The sequence below is a fragment of the Papilio polytes genome, unplaced genomic scaffold (assembly GCF_000836215.1).
Source record: "Papilio polytes unplaced genomic scaffold, Ppol_1.0 DF823923.1, whole genome shotgun sequence".
Taxonomy (NCBI): domain Eukaryota; kingdom Metazoa; phylum Arthropoda; class Insecta; order Lepidoptera; family Papilionidae; genus Papilio; species Papilio polytes.
This window is the reverse complement of record NW_013525281.1, coordinates 891419-913200: the sequence shown is the minus strand read 5'-3', so window position 1 is coordinate 913200 and position 21782 is coordinate 891419. Positions and strand designations below refer to the sequence as shown.

At 34.2% G+C, this 21782-nt stretch overlaps 3 protein-coding genes across 3 annotated transcripts; all 3 read left to right on the top strand.

The window, feature by feature from the left end:
• Positions 1–433: 433 nt before the first annotated feature.
• On the top strand, positions 434–2603 carry LOC106102281. The gene is made up of 3 exons (XM_013281707.1): positions 434–1203; positions 1687–1805; positions 2379–2603. Exons 1-3 carry the CDS (start codon positions 506–508, stop codon positions 2591–2593), a joined length of 1032 nt encoding a protein of 343 aa, XP_013137161.1. The 5' UTR covers positions 434–505; the 3' UTR covers positions 2594–2603.
• A 1480-nt stretch (positions 2604–4083) lies between these two features.
• On the top strand, positions 4084–11330 carry LOC106102075 (the record flags this gene model as incomplete). The annotated part of the gene is made up of 10 exons (XM_013281482.1): positions 4084–4129; positions 4727–4866; positions 5738–5956; positions 6693–6859; positions 7319–7397; positions 8061–8164; positions 8574–8747; positions 10050–10057; positions 10481–10623; positions 11172–11330. Coding segments are annotated over 10 exons (1239 nt in total), but the record flags the coding sequence as incomplete, so codon positions are not given.
• Positions 11331–13216: 1886 nt separating this feature from the next.
• LOC106102217 (nose resistant to fluoxetine protein 6-like) lies at positions 13217–20669 on the top strand. Its single transcript, XM_013281637.1, has 13 exons — positions 13217–13359; positions 13605–13744; positions 14156–14477; positions 14597–14702; positions 15162–15246; positions 15638–15801; positions 16233–16311; positions 16631–16734; positions 17043–17213; positions 17581–17731; positions 18530–18716; positions 19394–19536; positions 20411–20669. Exons 1-13 carry the CDS (start codon positions 13296–13298, stop codon positions 20546–20548), a joined length of 1854 nt encoding a protein of 617 aa, XP_013137091.1. The 5' UTR covers positions 13217–13295; the 3' UTR covers positions 20549–20669.
• The last annotated feature ends 1113 nt before the right edge of the window (positions 20670–21782 follow it).

Sequence of the window (21782 nt, the reverse complement as noted above, 5' to 3'; positions counted from 1 at the left end):
TTTTCGACTGAGTTGTCACTGTTTGCCTTGAAGAGGCATTTACAGATTCACCGGGCTTGAGATGGCCGAGCGCAGATGGCGCTTAGCCTAAACCTAAAGGACTAATTTATAACTATATTTAGTGAGAAACTATCTTAAGCCTTATATGGGTATAGAATAGAAACAACATAAAAAATGGCGCTAGTGTGCTGTTACAGTTTGGTTGCTTTTAACCGTTAGATGGCGCTTAAACAATATAATTCAGTGTTACTATGTGCATTTGAATTTTTATCGTTGCAAATTAATTGCAGATAAATCCTTCACATATGCATTTATTGATTTGTAATTTTGACTATTTCATAAATTCGAAATTCATAATTTTAACTAAAAAAGTATGGATGTATATTTAAAAAATCAAGAGATGATAAAATTGCAATGAAAATTGTCAATTTTGACAACCTTTTTTTAGTTTTGAATCAATTTGCTATTTCTTAATTATATTTACTGAGTTTACATTAAAACAAAAATGCGTTACAGGTCAATGAGATATATTTACTACGCGGGTATCTTACTGTTCGTCGGTAACTTGCTAAGTTCGTGCGTCGTCTTCCTCCACGTTCATAACACTACTCACTTCTTCCTCGTCAATCCTTTATCACGTCTTTCCGCTGGCAAAGATACAGAATGCCACAGAAAGAGGAATGAGAACAGCGTTAACATTTCTAGAGCCAGTTTCTTTTCACCACAATCGATATTTTTCCACTCCACATCTTGTAGTAAAATAGTTCAGGATTACGAAGCGTGTGCTATCGAAGCGGCGGCCAGACTCCATCCTGATACAGAAATAAATCTTTTATACACTAGTCCGATATCACGAAGCACTTGGAGTGATAATTTGGACCAATTGGTGAAGTTTGACAACTTCCGTCTAATCGGTATCCATTTGCTAACTTACGCTGATGGTACTAAATTTGAAGAGTTCTGGAAAAAAGGCGTAATTCACAGCAGAATAGGTAATCAAGAAGAAATAGCTGAGTACGTTAAATTCTTGACTTTACACAAGTTCGGTGGTACGGTCTTGGAGCTGGACGTTATTGTTAACAAGCCTTTAGATGATTTAGGAGTGAATTGGATGGTAAAAAATGGAGATGGTTTCCTGGCTACGGACGCTATCTCTATCAGGAGATCCAATATTGGTCGGAATATTACAGGAACTATTTTGAGGTGAATGTTTGTTATATTTTTATCTAGGATTACGCTTATGTTGGAGAAAGGCGTAGTTTACGATTATCAAAATCAAAACATGTCATCAAATATGAATAGATTTTTTTTATTGTGTAGTTCTCACCCGCGACTCCGTCCGTGTGGAATAAAAAAAAACAAAAGCGCGTAATCTATGTGCTCTTCCAGACTATCCTCTACATATATACCAAATTTCATCGAAATCCGTTCAGCCGTTTAGGTTACAAACTCTAACAAACATCCATCTAAACTTTCGCATGTATAAACTTATGTTATATTATCAATATAGTAAAATTAGTATGATTGATAGGAATAAAGAGAAGAGACGACGAGAATTTTAGAACGCAAAATTTGATGAGACCATAAATATGTTATCAAAGAATAGTGTGGTAGGCATAGACGAAGAAATATACAAATATAAAATGATACAATTGTATTTGATTGCTACGATTTTATGATTTTTAGACTCCTCAGTGATCAAATGTTGAAAGGAAGCATCAACGGGAGTCTGGCTTTAACTCAGGCAGTTTCAGACTTGTGTCCAGGTCGGGATTTCAGCGTGAAACAAGTAGAACCATGTTACGGTACGATAATCATGATTAAATTTTTTTAATTCGATGAATGGCAGAACACTGCTAACAAGATGAGGCCATCATTGAGGGACTTATACTGACCAGATTAGTGAACAACTTAAGAAGGTTTTAAGAGCACATGACACCGACGTACATGTGTGTAGATGAACAGACAATATCATTGTGTTTGGACCTTTTCAAATGGTAGTCCGTTATATGTACCTTCTAGTGACAGGAGCAGTGGAAACTAAGCAGAGTTCAACTAGGATACTAACTAGGGAGAGGGTACTAGTCATTTCTTTTAGCATTGTTCTAACTGTTCCCTTACGGCTTGTTGTTGTTGGCAGCTTGTAGTTTATGGTCTCTTTCCCACATGAAGGATTTTTTTCAATTTATTTCACGCTAAGTTTAATAGCGTGAATGTATATAGCCTAAAGCGTGTCGTAGGTGTAGAGCTTTTTATTAAAGAAAGAATTATTAAAAAATGTGCCGTGATTGCTGACATCTTACACCACAAAGTAATGCGAGTTTACGCTTTATTATATTAGTATAGATAGATTTAGATTATACTCGTCCTTTTTACAGGTTTTGAGATAGTTGAAGACATGCTGTTCCATCCAATAAGTCGTGAAAACGGACATTACTTTCACCAATCTGGAAGTTACGATAGGAAGGCGTTCGCCCATAGACTATGGTACTCTGATCGGGCAGATAGAGTGATATCACATCGATCGTTGTACGCTGACTTAGCACGGACTTTTTGTCCGTCAGTATTTTCTAAATTAAATTATGATTATTAATGCATTTTTATTTAACTTTCTTTTGATCAAAAAATGTATAAATGACCTTGAAAAGTTAAAATTAGAATTAAATGTTTTATTTTTTCTCTGACACAACAGCGTCCGTTTGGACCATGAATTTTAACACCCGCGTGGTTAATTTTTTACCTTGTCAATTCAACCCATTCAACTGTTTAGTTTCACAACTAAAAATCGAGTAGTATGTACACCTCCATATAAGGTACCTCCAAAGGTGAGCGCGCGCTCTTAGGATTATTCCCAACCGTCACCCCGCTCTGTCCCCACGTGAGAAAATGTTTCATCCGTCCCATTTTTTAGTTCCACTATCACCAAAAAGTTGATACATGAAATAAAATAGGTCCCAACCGTCCCCTCGTCGCACAAGGTGGGACGGATGAAACTTAATTCTCATCTGTCTCTACGTGGGGACAGATTAAGGTGACGGTTGGGAATAATCCCACTTTTAGATCTAATGTTTTTTAACTTTTCCCCTCCATAATAACAATCGATCATTATGTCTGTTCAAATGTGGGCAATCTTTGTTAAAATTATGTTTTGTAAACTCATTCTCAAACAAAAAGTACTATAAAAAACAAAATAATTAAAAAAATGTTTTTATGTCCATAAAACGCACCTTAATTTACATAATTATTCAATAATTGTATGTTACGAGTTGTTTTATTATGGTTTATTGTTTTGTATTTTTTACTTGAAAAAAAAAACCTTTACAGTTGCCTATATTCCATCAATATCATAATGATATTTTACCGCGTGCTTTATACATAGAATGTGACGTTTGTAATATCACTAGGTATATTACAAAATAACTTTCATAGATGAGTTAACTTAAGTCGGCTACATAACTTTAATGCTAACTGGACAGAGTTTACACAACGCAATCCATTCATCTCTTTTTAGATCTCTATCGATGTACCCTATTCACATAAAAAACTAAAAGGTTCATATTGTATTAATAATGCCTCCACTCTTCACTGCAGTATTTTTTTTATATATCATAAGGTGGCAAGCGATCACCTAATTCTGCCAAAACAAAGCGACCGCTGCCATAGACAATGCGTTGCCTACCCTTAACCGACGGTGGAAACGCACATAAAGAGGACATTGCCCCTTCCAATGTGTCGCCTCCAACGTCAAATCCACGTTCATTACCCATCCCTCTCATATAAGCAAAAGGCTGGGAAAGAAAATAGACTAATGGCTGATGTCTAAAGGCAGTGGTTACTTCGCCATTTAAGCGAATTCATGGCAATTGACAGCTTACTCATTTGCAACCTTGTAGTGAAGAAAAAAAATTTAGGTTCCCATACATAAATACAAAAAGCGACGCATCAAAATTAGTTTGTTAACTAAACCATCAACACGATTGTTGCGATATTTGGATTCTCTATTTTTATAAACATTTCAAAGTTGTTTTGGAAGTCTTATTTTAAAGTGATTTTCAATTAATAATAATGAAGTTAATTATTTTATTAATTATATTACATCAAACCTATGGTATAATATATGAACTAAACGGTAAGTACTTTAAAAATAGTAAAAAAACAAACATCAAGTTTTTGAGCTACAAACATTAAAAAAATGAATGTGGGATGAATTCTTTTGATTTTGGTCTTATTTAACGGGTAAATATAAATGGTTCGCTCAAATCCCAGTTAATTTTCGCGCCAATATGCTTGAGAAAATAAATAAAAGGTTAGAGTGGTATGGGCATGTTATGAGTGATGAATCGCATGTAACAAGACGGATGTTAGTTATGAATGTGGAGGTACACCGATAGAGGTAGACCTAGAAAGAGATGGATTGCGTGAAAGGTGACATGATCAAGAAGGGAATGACAGATGACGGATGATAGAGTGCTTTGGAGGACGAAAACCCGGTGCGCCGACCCTACGGGAGAAGGATATTCCAGGGGAGATGATGATGATGATGATGATGCTTGACAGTTTAGCAAGTTTGTGACATAACTTTCGATCAAATACAAGTTAATACTTAATCAAAACTTATAACCTGAAATGTGGAATCGTTTTAAGAGTGAGATATTGGTATTTGTTCTCTAAAACGTTACGTTTGAATGTATGGATTTTTTTAATAAACTGCATTTTTTACTTTTAGAAACGGAATACATTAAAATGCCTCCGGTATTTCACCTCGATCCATACGAACCGTGTATACATCGAGATGGTGGAAAATACTGCACTATAGATATAGATATTATAGCTGATGAGGAGAGTGAACTTTTAAATATGATGAAGGTAACATTAAACGCACACCTCTGACTGTGTAGTCTCGCTTTGATTCCTATCAGCTTATATGGAGGTGTGCACACTACTCGATTTTTAGTTGTGCAACTAAACAGTTGAATTGGCTGCGAAACAATCGACAATCGCATAACAGCTGTGCGATTCTTTAGTCAAGGGTGCACCCGTTCTAAACATTTTATTAAGATATTTCAAGTCGCTGTCTTTTACTGTCACCTAGTACCAGCTGTTAAAGGGTTAACTTATGTTAAAATAAACAGAACGTAACTATATTTTTGTTGTACTCATTAGATATTCAAAGTGCGTTCATTGTATAAAATTATGTTTTTTACACAATTTACTAACAATGTTTTGTAAGATTTTCTCATGGTAAGAACATTTGTTATAGATAGTTACCCACAATTTACCGTTAGCTAAACATGTTTTAACATCAAGATTATGAACACAAAAAAAATAATAGTTTTTTTTATAACATGAGGTGGCAAGCGAGCAAGCGGCCACCTGAATCCGCCAAAATGGCGAAGCAATCGCTGCCCTTAGACATCCGCAATTACAAATGCGTTGCCTACCCTTATCCGACGGAGGAGGAGACGCACATAAAGAGGATATTTCCCCTTCCTATTCATCTCCTCCACCGTCAATACCACTTCCTCTTCCCATCTTCTTCTTATAAGAAAAGGGTGGTAAAGAGAAAGGGACTAAAATTAGGCCTCCAGCACCACACTTATCAGACGAAACACGAAATTGCTTCCATTTCACGCCTGTCTTCTGTGTGGTCGTGGTATTACACCGGGCGTGCCGGCCCATTCGTGCTAAGATATTAAATCGGGCTCTACCACTGTTAAGTTTCTTTTTAATTTCCCAGGAATATAGCAAGAGAACAGAAAGGCATTTTAATCATACCAGACTTCAATATGGCCTCTGTATAAGTGATATTTGTAAGGAATATTTAAATAATACGAAAGAATTCAAATTGAATTTAGAAAAATGTTTAAACGATTCATTTACAAGAAATTATAAATTAAAAACAAAGTTGAATGGAGATATAATATGCAATAAGGAAGATAAATATAATTTGGAACCGGCTGATATTTCTGTAGCAGTTTTCTGCTTAATTTTAATTATTTTACACTTTATAGGAAACTTTTATGAGTTCTATATTTTAAAGAATGATTATGCTCAAGGTACTGATATTTTTTTTTATTTATGTTTTTAGAAACATATGTTTTAAGTTTATTGGTTATATTTAGTTAACTAATCGCTATTATTAAGATGTTTTAATAATATTCTGGTTATCAGGTAATCGATTTCTTCTATGTTTCTCAATAAAAAGAAACTGGAATAAGCTAACTCGAAAGCGAAAAGATATTGAGCATCGAGTAAATCGGCTGAAAGGTTTTAATGGATTGAGGTAATAACATATGTATTTTGTCATATTTCATTTAAATACATTTCTGCATAAATGAATTTTTGCAGATATTTTTTTTCAGGCGCTGACTTTTTTAAATTGTTCTTATATTCTGTAATGCCACTGTTCATCACCCTGGGCGGTCACCAAACCGCGCCCTACCCTAAAGCCATGTTTACAAATATTTTAACCTATTTCAGGGTCGTGACCATAGTGTGTGTTATAGTAATGCATTCTTGTCTACCGTTCGTGACCGCATGTGACAATACGATGTATTTTGAAAAGGTATACATTCCAAATATTATTTACTAACTAATTATTGCTTCAATTTGCTATGCAACGAATAAGAAACTTACTTAGTACAGGGCCTTTACATTATACGTTTTTACGCTAATATATATTTTATTTACAGATGTACCAAAATGTAATAAATCACGGATTGTTTGATGGCACATTATTGGTGCAAACGTTCTTCATCACGTCTGGATGTCTGCTCGCGTATCACATGCAAATATTTTCTGAAAAACAAAACATAACCTGGATTATGATACCCAAAGCTATTTTAATGAGATGGCTCCGGTAAGATTTAAATTATTAATGTTTCAAAACTGAACTGAGATTTAAAAATTATTTCAAAACTTTAAACGGAATAGGTTATGATTTTCCATTGCTATAATTGTTAACAATTAATTTTTATTTTGAATTAGGACTAGTTTTTGTCCTCGAATTCTTCAGCGCAGCATTAAAGAAACTGGAATATGTGCCTTTCATCGAGATATTTTAAGCCGTTTTGTATATCTTACTAGTTAATATTATAAATGCGAAAGTTTAGCTGGATGGATTTTTGTTAAAGTTTATAGCAGAAACGGCTGAACGGATCTCGGTGAAATTTGGCATAGGTGTGGAGTATGGTCTGGATGAAGGCATAGGCTACTTAGTTTTTTTTATTTTCACGCGAACGATGTCGCGAGCGAAAGGTAGTTTATAACATTAGTAAGATATAGTATGACAATTATTTACATTATTCTACATTTATAGGTTAACACCATCTTATGCGGTGATTCTGGCAGTTGTTATGACGTGGGCAAGGTTTGCTGGCTCCGGACCGTTGTGGGAGGTGGGTATTTTGTTAAAAATGATCATCATTTATCCGTAAAGAATGAACATGAAGCAAATGTACGAAAACGCGTAATAATACTAAAATATACTTGTTCGTATATCAAACCTATTCAAAAACCAAACTATTCATTAAAATTGTCAGTTAATTATGCTTGTATAGTGTGCTTTAAAGATGTAATCTTTACTATTATAATAAAGCGTAAACACACACTTCTTTGTTGCCTAAGATGTCAGCAATTACAACATATTTTTGAATAATTCTTTATTTAGTAAAAAGCCCTAAACTTACGTCGCGCTTTGTATTTGTATATTTTAACGCCATTAAACTTAGGGGGTAAATATTTTGGATAAAAACCTTAATGTGAAAAAGAGACCATAAGTTGCTGCCAACATCAAGGAAGCAAGGTTGTCATCGTCATTTTGACATTTGTAATTGATAATTTGACAAATGTAAACAATAAAATAAAACATTCATAATTTCATGCGGATGAAGTCGCACGGGAACAGCTAGTCGTAAAAATAAAAGCAATACTCGCCTTAAAATTAAAATCATAATCATAAATATTTTATTTATATTTATTTAAAATAATGTCCTGGACTGCTCTATACTTGTTTACGTACTCCAAAAGTGATATACAGCGTGGTTTTTATTTCTTTACAGAAAATTGTATATCCCGAAGTTTACGGGTGTCGGGCTGAAGGATGGCGTAACCTCGTCTATATCAACAATTACATCGACAACTCGCAATGTATGACGCAAACGTGGTATGTTACCGTAAAACTATGAAAGTGACAAATTATAAAACTGCCAGTCATTGTTGTATTCAAAATAAGTTAACACTGTAAAAAACAAATCTTAAATAACAAAATCAAACACAAATTTTCACTTCATTTCATCGTTAGACAAAATGAACGGTAAAATAAATACAGGATTAAAAAAAAATTAACAAAAGTGAAGTCAGTACCAGCATTAGCTGCTCGAATTTCCTCACGGGCGTCGACAGCCAATGATTCAAGGGGGGACTGTCCCTCCCCTTCCTATGAGGATGACTTCTACTTGATGTGTTTATTATAAAGTATAGACTTTGACAGAAAGAAACACATCAAGTGGAAGTCATTCTGCGTTCCTATTGACGAAAGTGTTCCGCATACTTAATCTTTACCCCGATTTTAGGTACATTGCTGCCGACATGCAGCTGTTCGTTTTAGGTATTTTCATATTGGTACTGGCAAAGAGTCCACGCGTCAAAAAAGTGGTGATATCACTATTGTTTGTGATATCACTGTTTATTCTACCTCTGCACACTTATTTTCAAGATTTGAGAGCACATCTTATTATTACACCGGAGTAAGTGAAAAATAATTATTTTTGACAACTTAGACTTGACAAAATTTTAATGCTTCAAGATAACGACTGAATCCTGAAACGACATTAAAATATATAACATTATAAATGATAACATACTTTAACTCCAGATTCCATTAAAATTTTGACAATTAAAATCAGTATATATGACGTCACAAGGCACGGAAAACTATTCTTTTCCATATTTTTTTTTGAACGTAACATTTAATTGAAATGCTATATTTATTTACTAGCTTTCGCCCACGACTACGTTACTGGGTATAAAAAAACAAAAGTGAGCAACCTATGTGTTCTTCCAAGTTATTATATCTATGCGAAATTTAATCGAAATCCGTTCAGTCTAGGCTACAAACTCTAACAAACATGCATCGAAACTATCTCATTGGTTTTATCAGTAAGATGTATTTGTTTAAAAGTGTTTTATTATTTTTCTTTATTACTAGAGTCGGTCGTCATCATTTCGTTACTGACGCTACTTTCAACAATGCGTACAAGCGCGGTCACACAAATGTCACCAATTACCTAGTAGGTATCTGTCTGGGCCTTCTCATTTATGAACTGCAGAAAAAACAAATCGATATTGAAAAGTATAAGGTAATTCTATGAAATATTTTTAATTGACAATGCGACTTTATTAGAGGTTTACGAGAAATGTGGTTTTCCAAACATGACTGGACAGATTAAAAACTGACTTCATTCACATTCGATCAGTAACATAGATCTATGTTGAAATATAAAGAGAATTATTATTTTGTATGTCTATTTAAAAATAATTTTGTTCTTAAAAAAAACATTATTCGTAGTAATATAGGCTGTATTTATTACTTTTTTAATGCATGAGTGAAGTCACAAGCATAACTAGTAGAATATACTTGAAAAGTCTTTATAACAAGTCAAATTTTTTATATAGTAGCATTTTATTTGTTTCAGAAATTCCGATATCTAGTATGGGCAAGTGTTCCTATGGGTTTCTTATTAATATTTTCTTGTGGTTTATTTTATATGGATGGAGTTTCATCTCCCCTTATTGTTAGAACCATATTTTCTGGTTTGTTAAGACTTGCCTATGGAGTTATAGGAATTATATTTATAATGGGTATGGTGTTTAAACTAGAGAGTAAGTATGAATTTCAAATTTCATAAATTAATATAAGATCTAACATTAAATATTCGTAGCCTATTCCTAAGGATGACTAGGTTATAATTAACGCTCTCTGAGTATTGAATTCACACTTATTTTTAAATTTGTAAAATATGTGTATCACGATTTTCGTTAATCGTAAGAACTTCAGGTAAATACATGAAAATCGTAAAACAATCGATACATCAGATACCAAGCCTGGAGGCGAAGCTATCAATCCAGTCCAGTCTTCCAGTTTTCAGTTCCACTGCTTTATTAACTGGACTACCAAAGCTCGGATTTGTTTAGGTTTTTAATTGTGACCTGTAATCTAAATTACTTATGCTGGGTTGTTATTTATTTTATAACTACCTATTGAATAATTAATGTGGGGTTGATCAAGTTTCAAAGTAAAACTCATTTCATTCATTTCACTCATTCGGAAACGCATTTCATGAAGTTATCGAACCAATAGTAATAACGAATGGTTGAATGTGGCTGGGAAACCGGTTATTAGTCGATTTTGTCAAATGACAGACAGAGGTTAAGTAAGTTGGTTTTACAAATGGTATTTATATTTTTGGTATCTTTCTAGATATATACAGACCGATAGTAGAATGGCAAGGATGGGAAGTACCAGCTCGGGTTTCCTACGCTGCATATTTACTTCATCTAATACTGATACAAATTGTAACGGGTTTAAGAACCACGTTAACACATATATCAATACCTCAAATTGTAAGTATATAAAACTAGCTTTTTTTTTTAATAAATAGCCTATCTGTTCTTCAAGACTATGTTTTACATTTATGCAAATTTCATCCAGATCCGTTCAGCAGTTTAGGCTACAAACTCTAACAAACATCCTTCTATCTAAACTTTGGCATTTCTTATACTAGAAGGAAAATTAATATTATTCATACAGATTGTAATATTTGTTCGTCTTTTTATACCAATCAATTAATAAATAACTATTGTTAAGAAATATGAGCCATCCCTTATTTAGTCCTAAGTGTGGTAGAAACAACAGATTTCCGATAAGAGTATAAGAGAAATAAGAACATACATTTCTACTGACAGTGGCTTAAATATATAGTGATGACTGAGATGACGGATGATAGTTAATTGGGGGACGAAAACCTGTTACATCGACCCTACGGGAGTAGAATAAAGGAAGCAAGGTAAAATGGTTGGAATAGAATGGAAGAAAATGAGTGGCATTGCAAAATGAAAGTAATTATCTTTTAAATTACCTGTACTTTAAAATTTATTGGTTATAATTACAGATTCTGGTCTCATTTGGATCGTTCTTTATAAGTTTTTTAGTAGCTTACCCGTTCTGGTTACTGGTAGAAGCACCCATAGCGCAATTGATCAAGCTTGTTACTTCTAGCGATGAAACTGATCGTAAAATTGATGGAGAGAAAAGGAACTCTTTAATATAATTATATCAACTAGTGGTCGCCGACTGCTCGACATTTCATCTAATAATTGAAGATTTATTGTTGTATTGTTATTAAAAATTGATTCAAGCACTTCTCTACAGACTTTACTGTGTTCAATTTTCTTTAAATAAGAAAGCAATATGTTTCCTCTGTAAAGTGAAATTATTTTTTGATAAAACATTTCTAGAATGTTCTAAGAACGAGGAAGTTTTGTGTATAAAAAATGTAAAAAAGCATATGAATGTTAAAAGTTTTCCAATGAATGATTTATAATAAACTTTGATTTAAACCTTGTAGAGATAAGAGCGTAAACATTTTATATGTTAATATTTTATTTCTTATTTTAGTTAACTTGTTTATTTGGCAATGAAAGTTCGTATCTTACGTTTGCCCCTTTTTTCAACCTATAACAGAAATCTACTGATGCCAGATTCCAAATTTCTAAGCCCGGTAGTTTGTGTCCTGATTTTTCAGTTCCCTTATTGTTTGTGTTTGCGATATCTTCTAAACTATTAGTTCAATTTAAATACTGTAAAGGTCAATTTTATTTTACATTAAATTCTCCTAACAACAAACGCATTTATTTGGATAAGAATTATCATTTTTATATATCTAACGGTTTAGGCAGCGTAAGCCAAGAAAAGTTAAAACATTGTGATTTTTTTACCGCCGTGGTCCAGAAATATGTTGTTTATTAATAGTTCCTCATCATTGGTCATAATAAAATATAACCTGTGCTACTCACAGATAAATTTCCTTTCTAATGTTGAAATTATTTTTAAAATTGGCCCAGTAGTTTTTGAGTTATTTAAATACATACAAAAATACAAATCTTTCCTCTTTATTATATTAGTATAGATAAATAGTGGAGGTAAAGGCCGAATACTAAAACGACATTACATGAAACAGCATCGTAAAACAGGCTACATTAAAACATTGTCGTCTGTTAAGTATTTGAAATTCGTTTAAGTATTCGGCCGTAAGATGAAAAAACTTTATTTTTGGTTTTTATTACCTTATTTATTTTTCACGAAATAGATATATTTTGTAGGGATCATATGGTAATTATAATTAAACCCATAATTAAAGCAATTTGAAGTACAAATGTTGTTGGAAAAACTGTTATTAATTGTTTTATGCTGAGAAAAACAATATCCTATTTGATATTTATCTTAGAAACAAAAAAAAGATTAACTACATTGATAAAACTTCCATGGTTTTTATTTACATAAATTGCGCACTTCGTGAATGTACAAAAAAAATCGTCAAGTTTACGAAGTAGTCTTGTTCAAAAAAAATACGTGGGAATTTTAATCATTCAATTACATTATATTTGCAAGAGTAACTTAGGCCCCTTTTTGCCATGCTGACGAAGTCGCGGCCAACAGCCAGTTTTTATTTAAGTAACTTTTACTAAAAATAATATAACTTTCCTGTAAATAATTATATTGTCAAAAAATAGTTGTTTTTAGAATATTACTATGGGTCTCGGAACCTACCCAAAAGTGGTGGATAGGCCGTAGTCAGTGGCCCAGAGAGGATTTACTTTATACTTTGAATCACCTCGCTTATATGTTAATTTGCAACACGATATTTTCCTTTACCGTAAGAAAAGTATAACTTTAAAGTAAATTTTTAATTAATTAATGTTTCAAGGATTTTTATTTATCAATTGACCTCACACAGACCTTTTGCAAAGATTTTTAACGACACGATTGGCCCACGATTATACGTAAACTTAGAACCACACTACACTGGCCTTTGTATTACACATAGTGTTGTCTCTGACATTCTCTTTGATAAAATAGAGACAACAATAATTGTCTATACACCTGTCTCTCCAATCGGAACCGACAGTTTACGATCATTCCTTGTTCAGGTTATGTTGTGTGGAGTTGTACATGGAAATGTCTATACGCAATACTTATGTTTTTGCCATATAAAGTGTAAAAAATAACAATAAAGATGATTTTAATAATTTTATTTTTCACGTTTTGTCGGGTATCGGGAGTGATTTATCAATTAAACGGTAAGTAACTTAGTATTTAAAATTAAATGTCGACAAAAAGAGGCTTTAAATCTATTTATTGTTAAAAAAACATTAAAAAACCACACGAGTTATTTTTTTTTATCTGTATTCATTTTCTAGCTATTTTTTTTTTTACAAATTGAGGTCATTGTTTTTTTATGTTAAACGTATAGTAAATGTAACATTAAATTTTATAGTTTTCTGTCTGGTAACCCTGAGCAAATGTTTATTTTTTGTTGTTTCAGAAACGGAATATGTTAAAATGCCGCCAATCTTCCACCTTGACCCTTACGAGTCATGTATTCAACAAACAGGAGGAATCTATTGTATCGTGGAAATTGATTTAGTTGCAGACAAAGAAAGCCAACTCCTAGATATGATACACGTAAGTTTACCTTATTTAAAATGTCCAATTTTGTCGTTCAAACATCATCAACTTGCTTTTGTCTCTAAGGTGAGTCGGCATAGTATGTACTGCTCTTCCATACATTTCAAAAACCTCGAACACGCGTTAAAAACCATACAGACGAATTGGGAACCACCTTCTTTTGGAAGTTAGTTAAAATATATTATGACGTATGGTAGTAATAAAACTAGCCGTATTCGCACCATATAATAGTTATATAGGTATATAGGCCGAAAAACCGTGTGGAATTGCCCTAATATCTCGTAGTAGGACGCCCTCTCCTCCTCATTAGCAGTTCCTCTGACGTTTATGTCTATCGACGTTGGATCCGCCGCTAATTTAGACCTTCTAAAAGAAAACTGTTTAGTAATTGATTTTACTGTTTTACAGGAATACAGTGACTGGAAAGAAGTACATTTCAATCATTCATTGCTACATTATGGTATATGTTTGATGAAATCGTGCGATATACAACCGAGGACGACTAATTCAAAAGATTTAAATGTGGTTGTTGAAAAATGTTTAAATACGTCATTTTGGAAGGAATACAAATTGAAAGTTAAATTAAACGAAGATGTTATATGTCATAGTAAAGAGCCAATATATCATATAGAGACTGGAGATATAGTAATTGCTGTGGTATGTTTTTGTATGTTCATGATCAACTTGGCTGGAAGTGTTTACGATATACTGATCGTAAAAAATAACGCAGGTAATTAAAAATATTTTATAACACAGACTTATAATTTACAGACTGATGGCTTGTTTTTAAATACTCTTTACAGTGGCGTTTTATAAGATCCTCCTGCAATATAACATTTCATTTCACAGGCATGCAGTGGTTATTATGCTTCTCAGTAAAACGTAACTGGTACAAATTAACAGAAGGATCAAGAGAGAATAGTGATAATCAATTTCAAAGTTTTAACGGCATGAAGTACGTATAAAAATTGTAATGTACTCTTCACTTCTTCTTACTGTTTAGAACAAAATTAGTACCGTGCTGTAGAATTGGCGCAACTCTAGATTATCGGCATAAACGTCACGTCCCTAGCTGACAGCTGTCAATGTCACTAGAAGGATGGATAGATTGGCGCGCATCCTGAGTCCTGACGAGGAGTGTTGCTCTGAGTTTAAAGCGACAGTATCAATTAAATAAGTTGTCTAAAATTACTAACATTGTACATGCAAAAGTTTAGATAGATGAATGTTTGTTAGTTTAAATTGAAGTAATGAAGCACAGATGTAGACCATAGTCTGTAAGAGCACATATGCTTCATACTTTTGTTATTTTTAAATTCATGCGGACGGAGACGCGGGCAAATGCTATAATAGTAAACGTATACATAAATTCATGTATTCGTTAACTGTCATATATATTTTTCTGTTGTTTCAGAGTTATAACTATATTTCTGGTTATATCGATACACTCCTTATTACCATTTGGATCTTTCATAGACAACACGCATTATTATGAAAAAGTAAGTAGATAATTAACCTTACAAGAAGCCTATTCTAATCAAAACACTTTCTACCCTTTTCATTTTAACACTGGCAGAGATCGTTTTAACATCTTCGAACTGTAGGCTGGTAATACCACGACCACACAGAAGACAGGCGTGAAGTGGGAGCAATTCCGCGTACAGTCCTTTACCTAACCTTACCTTATAAAGTGGTATTGATGGTGGAGAAGACTTGTAAGAAGGGGATATATCCTCTATATGCGCGTCTCCTCTTTGGTCAATTAAGGGGAGGCAATGTATCTGAAATTACAGGTATTATATTTAGGCAGCAGTCGCTTCGCCTTAACGGCAGCTTCATAGTTGTTGAGATTTATTATATTTTGGTAATGGAAATTCATGTTTTTTACAGATGTTTAGTAAAATTCAATATCATTTGCTAGTCGATGGTACTGTGGTAATACAGACCTTCTTCATGATCTCTGCATGTTTGTTATCTTATAATCAAATGTCTTCGCAGAAAGACAATGTAACATGGAAAATGATACCTAAAAAAATTTTGTTAAGGTGGTTACGGTAAGTTTTACTATATTCGCACTTTACATCATACTAATATAAATCCGAAAGTTTACATGATTGAATGGATGTTTGTTAAAGTTTGTAGCCTAAACGGCTGAACGGATCGGAGCATATTAGGAACATGTAGGCTACTTGCTTATGGTTTTTTTAATACCACGCGAACGGAGTCGCGGACGAAAGCTAGTACTAATATAATTGCGAAAGTTTAGATGGATGTGTGTTAGAGATTGTAGCCTAAACTGCTGAAAGCATTTTAATGAAATTTGGTGTAGATGTAGAGGATATCTGGAAAAACATATAGGATCCTTACTTTCGTTTTTTAATTCCACGCAGACGGATTCGCGGAAGAAAGCTAATAGTTAATAATTTTAACATTTATTAAAAAACGGTGTTATTGTTATTAAATATTGTTAATTTATTTCTTTTAGACTAACTCCGCCATACGTAGTAGTCCTGGCAATTTCAACGACGTGGCTAAGATTTGCTGGCTCGGGCCCGCTGTGGCAAGTATGGAATTTTCAACAAACATTTATTTTATTTATATTACTTAGATCGGGCGCACACATTTGACTAAACTATCGCACACGCTGTGCGATTGTCGTTTGTTTCGCTGACGATTCAACTGTTCAGTTGCACAACTAAGAATCTAGTAGTGTGCGCATCCCAATATAAGCTCCTAGAAGTCTAAGCAAGACTAAACAGTGTAACTAATGTGTCATCGCATCATGCAAATATGCCGCGATATTTTTCACAAATCCCACAATTGCGTTATTTGTCGACACAAATAAGACAATCTTTGTAAGTAAGTTTTAAATATTTTTGACAGAAAATGATAGGACAAGAAATGCATGACTGTCGGAGGGACGGTTGGCAGAACATGCTGTATATAAACAATTATTTTGACAACACTCGCTGTATGGGTCACACTTGGTGAGAACTTAATCTCTGATAATAAAACTGTCTTGTATAATAAAATAAAAGTTTACAGAAAAATAAAAGTCAAAATGCGCACTCCTTTTGAGATGATAACATTTTTTTGATATCTGTACCATAAATTGAATAAGTGGAATTTTACGAAACCAAAACAATTGTATCTTTTGAAAAAACAGACAGCTAACATTAGATAAGATATTTGGTGGCTGATATTTGACGCCTGTCTTTTGTGCGTTGGTAGTATTGCACTGGACGAGTGCAGTAAAATGCTGCTTTAGACTCAGAAATTTTGCTTATATTTCCAGGTATCTAGCTGCAGATATGCAGTTGTTTACATTAGGAACATTCATAATGGTGTTGACGAAAGATCTGCAGAGAAAAGTTGTAATGTCATTTATTTTCATCGTATCCTTATTCATGGCTCCTTTACACACGTACTTTCAAAATCTGTACGCTCACGTTATTATTACACCTGAGTAAGTCCGTTATTTATTACACATTTATTTTCTTTAGCTCACTTCAGTCCCACTTCTATTATTACGGTCATCGGTAACATTATCTTTAATATAATAGAGACTGCGATATCTAGTTTTAGTCACTGGATAGCCCTAAATTGTTATTTACGTTTTTATAAGGTGACAGAAGAGCTAGTGGCCATGAGAATTTGCCTAATGGCCAATTGGCCATAGACATGCGCATTGTGGCCGCGTTGCCAATCTTTACCATCCTTTCTTTGTATAAAAAATGGGAAACGGATTTGGACTAATGCTCCACGCTCATTTATCAGAACGACTGACATCGAAATGACTTCCACTTAATACCTATCATTGTTTTTTTTTTCAGAGTTGCTCGGGAGTATTTCGTGAAAGATCCAACATTCAACAACTCGTACAAGCGCGGCCATACAAATATGACGTGCTACATTTTAGGGCTCAGCCTCGGCCTTCTGATTTACAAATTGCAGCAAAAGCAGTTTGCCATTGAAAGATATAAGGTACTAGTTCCACTGCAAACATATTTTATTCGTGTTTTAAAAGTAGATTCAACAGTGGTAGTGCCCCTTTAACATCTTAGTACTGCAGGGCACGCCCGGTGTAATACCACGACCACACAGAAGACAGGCGTGAAGTGGAAGCAATTCCGTGTTTCATCCGATGATGCCGGAGGCCTAATTTAAGTCCTTTTCTTACAAGGAGAGGATGGGAACGGGAAGTGAATTTGAAGGTAGAGGAGATGCATAGGAATGGGAAATATCCTCTTTATGTGCATCTCCTCCTCTGTCGGATAAGGGTAGGTAACGCATCTGCAATTGCGGATGTCTATGGGCAGCGGTCGCTTCGCCATTTTGGCGGATTCAGGTGGCCGCTTGCTCGTTTGCCACCTTATATTATAAAAAAAAATTAAACGATAAGATTCTAGTTGGATATTAAAATTGAAAATTATTATTACGGTCTCTTGTATCCACAGTTCCTTGGTCTGACTTAACTTACTTTCTTGCACCTTACAAATGTTATAAAAGTGAAAATTAAGATGAATGGATGGGTATTTTTTAGCATCGATATAGAGGATAGTCTCGAACACAAAGGCTATTTACTTTTTTTTTATTCCACTCGGAGGGAGTCGCGGGAGACAGCTAGTAAATCTATAAACGCCAGCTGCAGGCATAATGTAGCATAACTCGTTATGTTTCGGCTGAGCTGAGTGTGCGAGCGAGATCGCGGAAGAAACGATAGAGAGGCCTAGCGTTCGACTTGTGACGTCACGAAAACTTCAAGATAATTTCCTTTTTCAGAAATACAAGTATTTGGTTTGGGCAACTCTCCCCATGATAGTCATAATTATATACTGCAGTAGCTTGTTCTACTTGGTCGGTGTAACACCACATGTGATAATCAGAGCTGTTTATTCCGGCACATATAGATCTATCTATGGATTGATATTATCTGCTTTAATGTTTGGAATGGTGTTTAAAATTGAAAGTGAGTAAATTAAATAATATACTAGTACGCGTGTCAAGACTTTATAATTATTTTAAGTTCGTATTTGAAATACGCATTTGATATATGCGTATAAGATTCGTTAGATACGGGTTTCTTACCACGATTGGGTTGTTTTAGCTTACGATATTTCAGCATAGTTGCATGCGCCATGTTCACGGGCTGACTGATGTGATGCGGTAGTGTGGAAAAAAAATGCAATTTCAAATGCAACTGTGCCGAAATATCGGTAGCTAAAACAATCAAATCGTATTAAGTAACCCGTATCTTACGAACGTTATGTCTGTAAAGACCACGACAGTTTAGAGTTATTATGCGTATTGGTCGCCCATTAGTCGAAGTATAAAGAATTTTTTTTATTAATAATATTCGGATGAATAAGAAATTGGACAGTTTGCCCATTTTAGATTTTACGTCACGTAAAGCCCCCATAGACTACAAAGTTTATCAGGCAATAACTTGATCGCGACTGGCTGTCAAGCCAAAATCATATAAAACAAACATTAGTACAAATTTTGCTTAAACTCAGTTGATCAAGTGCCCGACTATCTCGGCTGATAGTCTTTAGTGTGCTTTACTAACTGTGATAACAGAAGAATTTCAGCATTTTTAAATATAGTAAATATGCGATGTAAAGTAAAGTTATTTATATTTTTCAGATATCTATCGACCGATATTAGAATGGCGCGGCTGGACGTCGCTGGTCCGCGTGTCGTACTCCGCGTACATTCTGCATCTCACCTTGATACAGATCCCCACGTACTCCAGAACTACATTGAACCACATCACAATACCTCAAGTTGTAAGTAAAACAATAAAAATGTACTGTATAAATTTATAAATTCTAACAGTGGTAGCCAACCTTAACAACTTCGCACGAATGGACCTCGAGCTTAGCTAGATTGAAAATAGTCTACATTTTACGAATGTCTAAAACTTCAGTCGTTTCTATATTTTGTCGAGAATTTAGGCCTATTCTTCTTTTACCACCTTATGAAAAAAAGTTCATGATAGTATCGCTAAACGGATAATTTTGGCATAAATGATTTTGGTACAAAGATTCTGCTTGGAAAAGTGCGTGCTAAAAAAGTTTTTAATTTAGCGCATACAAAATCACAGCATCTATCTATTTACTAGCTTTCGCCCGCGACTGCGTCCGCTTGGAATTAAAAAAAAACTGAGTAACCTATGTGATCTCTCAGACTACGCTCTACATTTACCAAATTTCATCGAAATCCAATCAGCCTTTCAGGCTACAAACTGTTACAAACATCCATCCATCTAAACTTTCGCAATTATAAGTTTGTTTTTGTTATATTATAAGGTGGCAAACGAGCGGGCGACCACCTAAATCTGCTTAAATGACGAAACGACCACTTCGCAAATAATCAATCGACGGAGGAGGAGACGCACATAAAGAGGATATTTCCCCTTCATATGCGCCTCCACCACCGTCATATCCACTTTCCCATCCAATCTTTTTCTTATAAGAAGAGAGTGGAACGGGGAAGGGACTAAAATTAAGCCTCCGGCACCACACACATCAGACTGTTCGCGGAATTGCTTCCACTTCACACCTGTCTTCTGTGTGATCTTGGTAATGCGTGTGGCGAGCCGACCTATTCTTGCAAAGATGTTGAACCTGGCTCTACCACTGTTACTATGATTTATTTCAGATGTCGACATGTGTGGGCTCAATAGCGATTAGTTTCTTAGCAGCAGTCCCTCTTTGGTTATTCATCGAAGCACCAGTTAACCAAATCGTGAAGTTGTTAACATCCAGCGATTTGAAAGACAAAAGTCAGTTGCGGTGAAGATGTACAGATTAAGTCTAATTCAGTGACAGGAATGAAAAGGGACTTACTAGTATTTTTGTATTTTTTGTATATTATGTACTATACTTTATACTAATATAAATGAGAAAGTTTAGATGGATGGATGTTTGTTAATGTTTGTAGCCTAAACGGTTGAACGGATTTTTTTTAATTTGGTACAGATGAAGAGGATAGTCTGTAAGGATACGTAGGCTACATACTTTTTTAATTCCTCGCGAACGGAGTCGCGGGTGAAAGCTAGTAATATTATGAAGAAGAAAGTTTTGTATTTTTATATGTATTAAAATAACTTAAAAACTACTGGACCGTGTTCAAATACATAGGCTACGTTTTTAATATTTTTTTTTGTTTTACGCGGGCGAAGTCGCGAGCAACAACTAGTTATGTATAAAAAACTAGGCCAAATAATGTCTCTACATCTAGGTTTAAAAAGTTATGGAAATATACGAATTTTACCGATAAAAGATTGTTTTTTTTTATATTCCTAATCAATGTTAAAAAAAAAATCTATCTTATATTAACGAACCCTAATCGTTGTTATAACAAGCATTTTGTTTCATTGATTTCTATACAAAATACAAGGTTAGATGCGACGTAAAAATATGCAGCCTTGAAATATAAAATAACTCGCTTTCGCCCGCGACTCCGTCTGCGCGGAACTAAAAAAAGCAAATGCAAGTAACCTATGTGTCCTTCCAGACTATCCTCTTCATCTATGCCAAATTTTATCAAAATCCGTTCAGCCGTTTACACTACAAACACTAACAAACATCCATCCATCTAAACTATCGTATTTATAATATTAGTTAAAATAAAGGTATCATTTTTAAAACCGGTTGCATTACGATCAATAAAATATTTTATAGGCTTTAGTAGACTTAATTAAGAACGGAGCAAAACGTTGCGGTCGGCTCTATTATTACTCACTTGACCGTACCATAATGTAAGCGTCCAGCTAGAGTCAAAATGGCGGGTATACCGCAGCGAATTAAATTACTACCACTTACTAAAAAAACGTACCTAAAATGAATTATTTAGTACCTTGCTCAAAAAGAAGTACATTCTCTAGAACGAAATTATAAGGAAAATAATTTACGTCCGCCACATTGACTCTCAGGTGCAATATCACGACCACACAGAAAACAGGCGTAAAGTGGAAGCAATTCCGCCTTTCGTCTGATGAGTGTGGTGCCGGAGGCCTAATTTTAGTCCC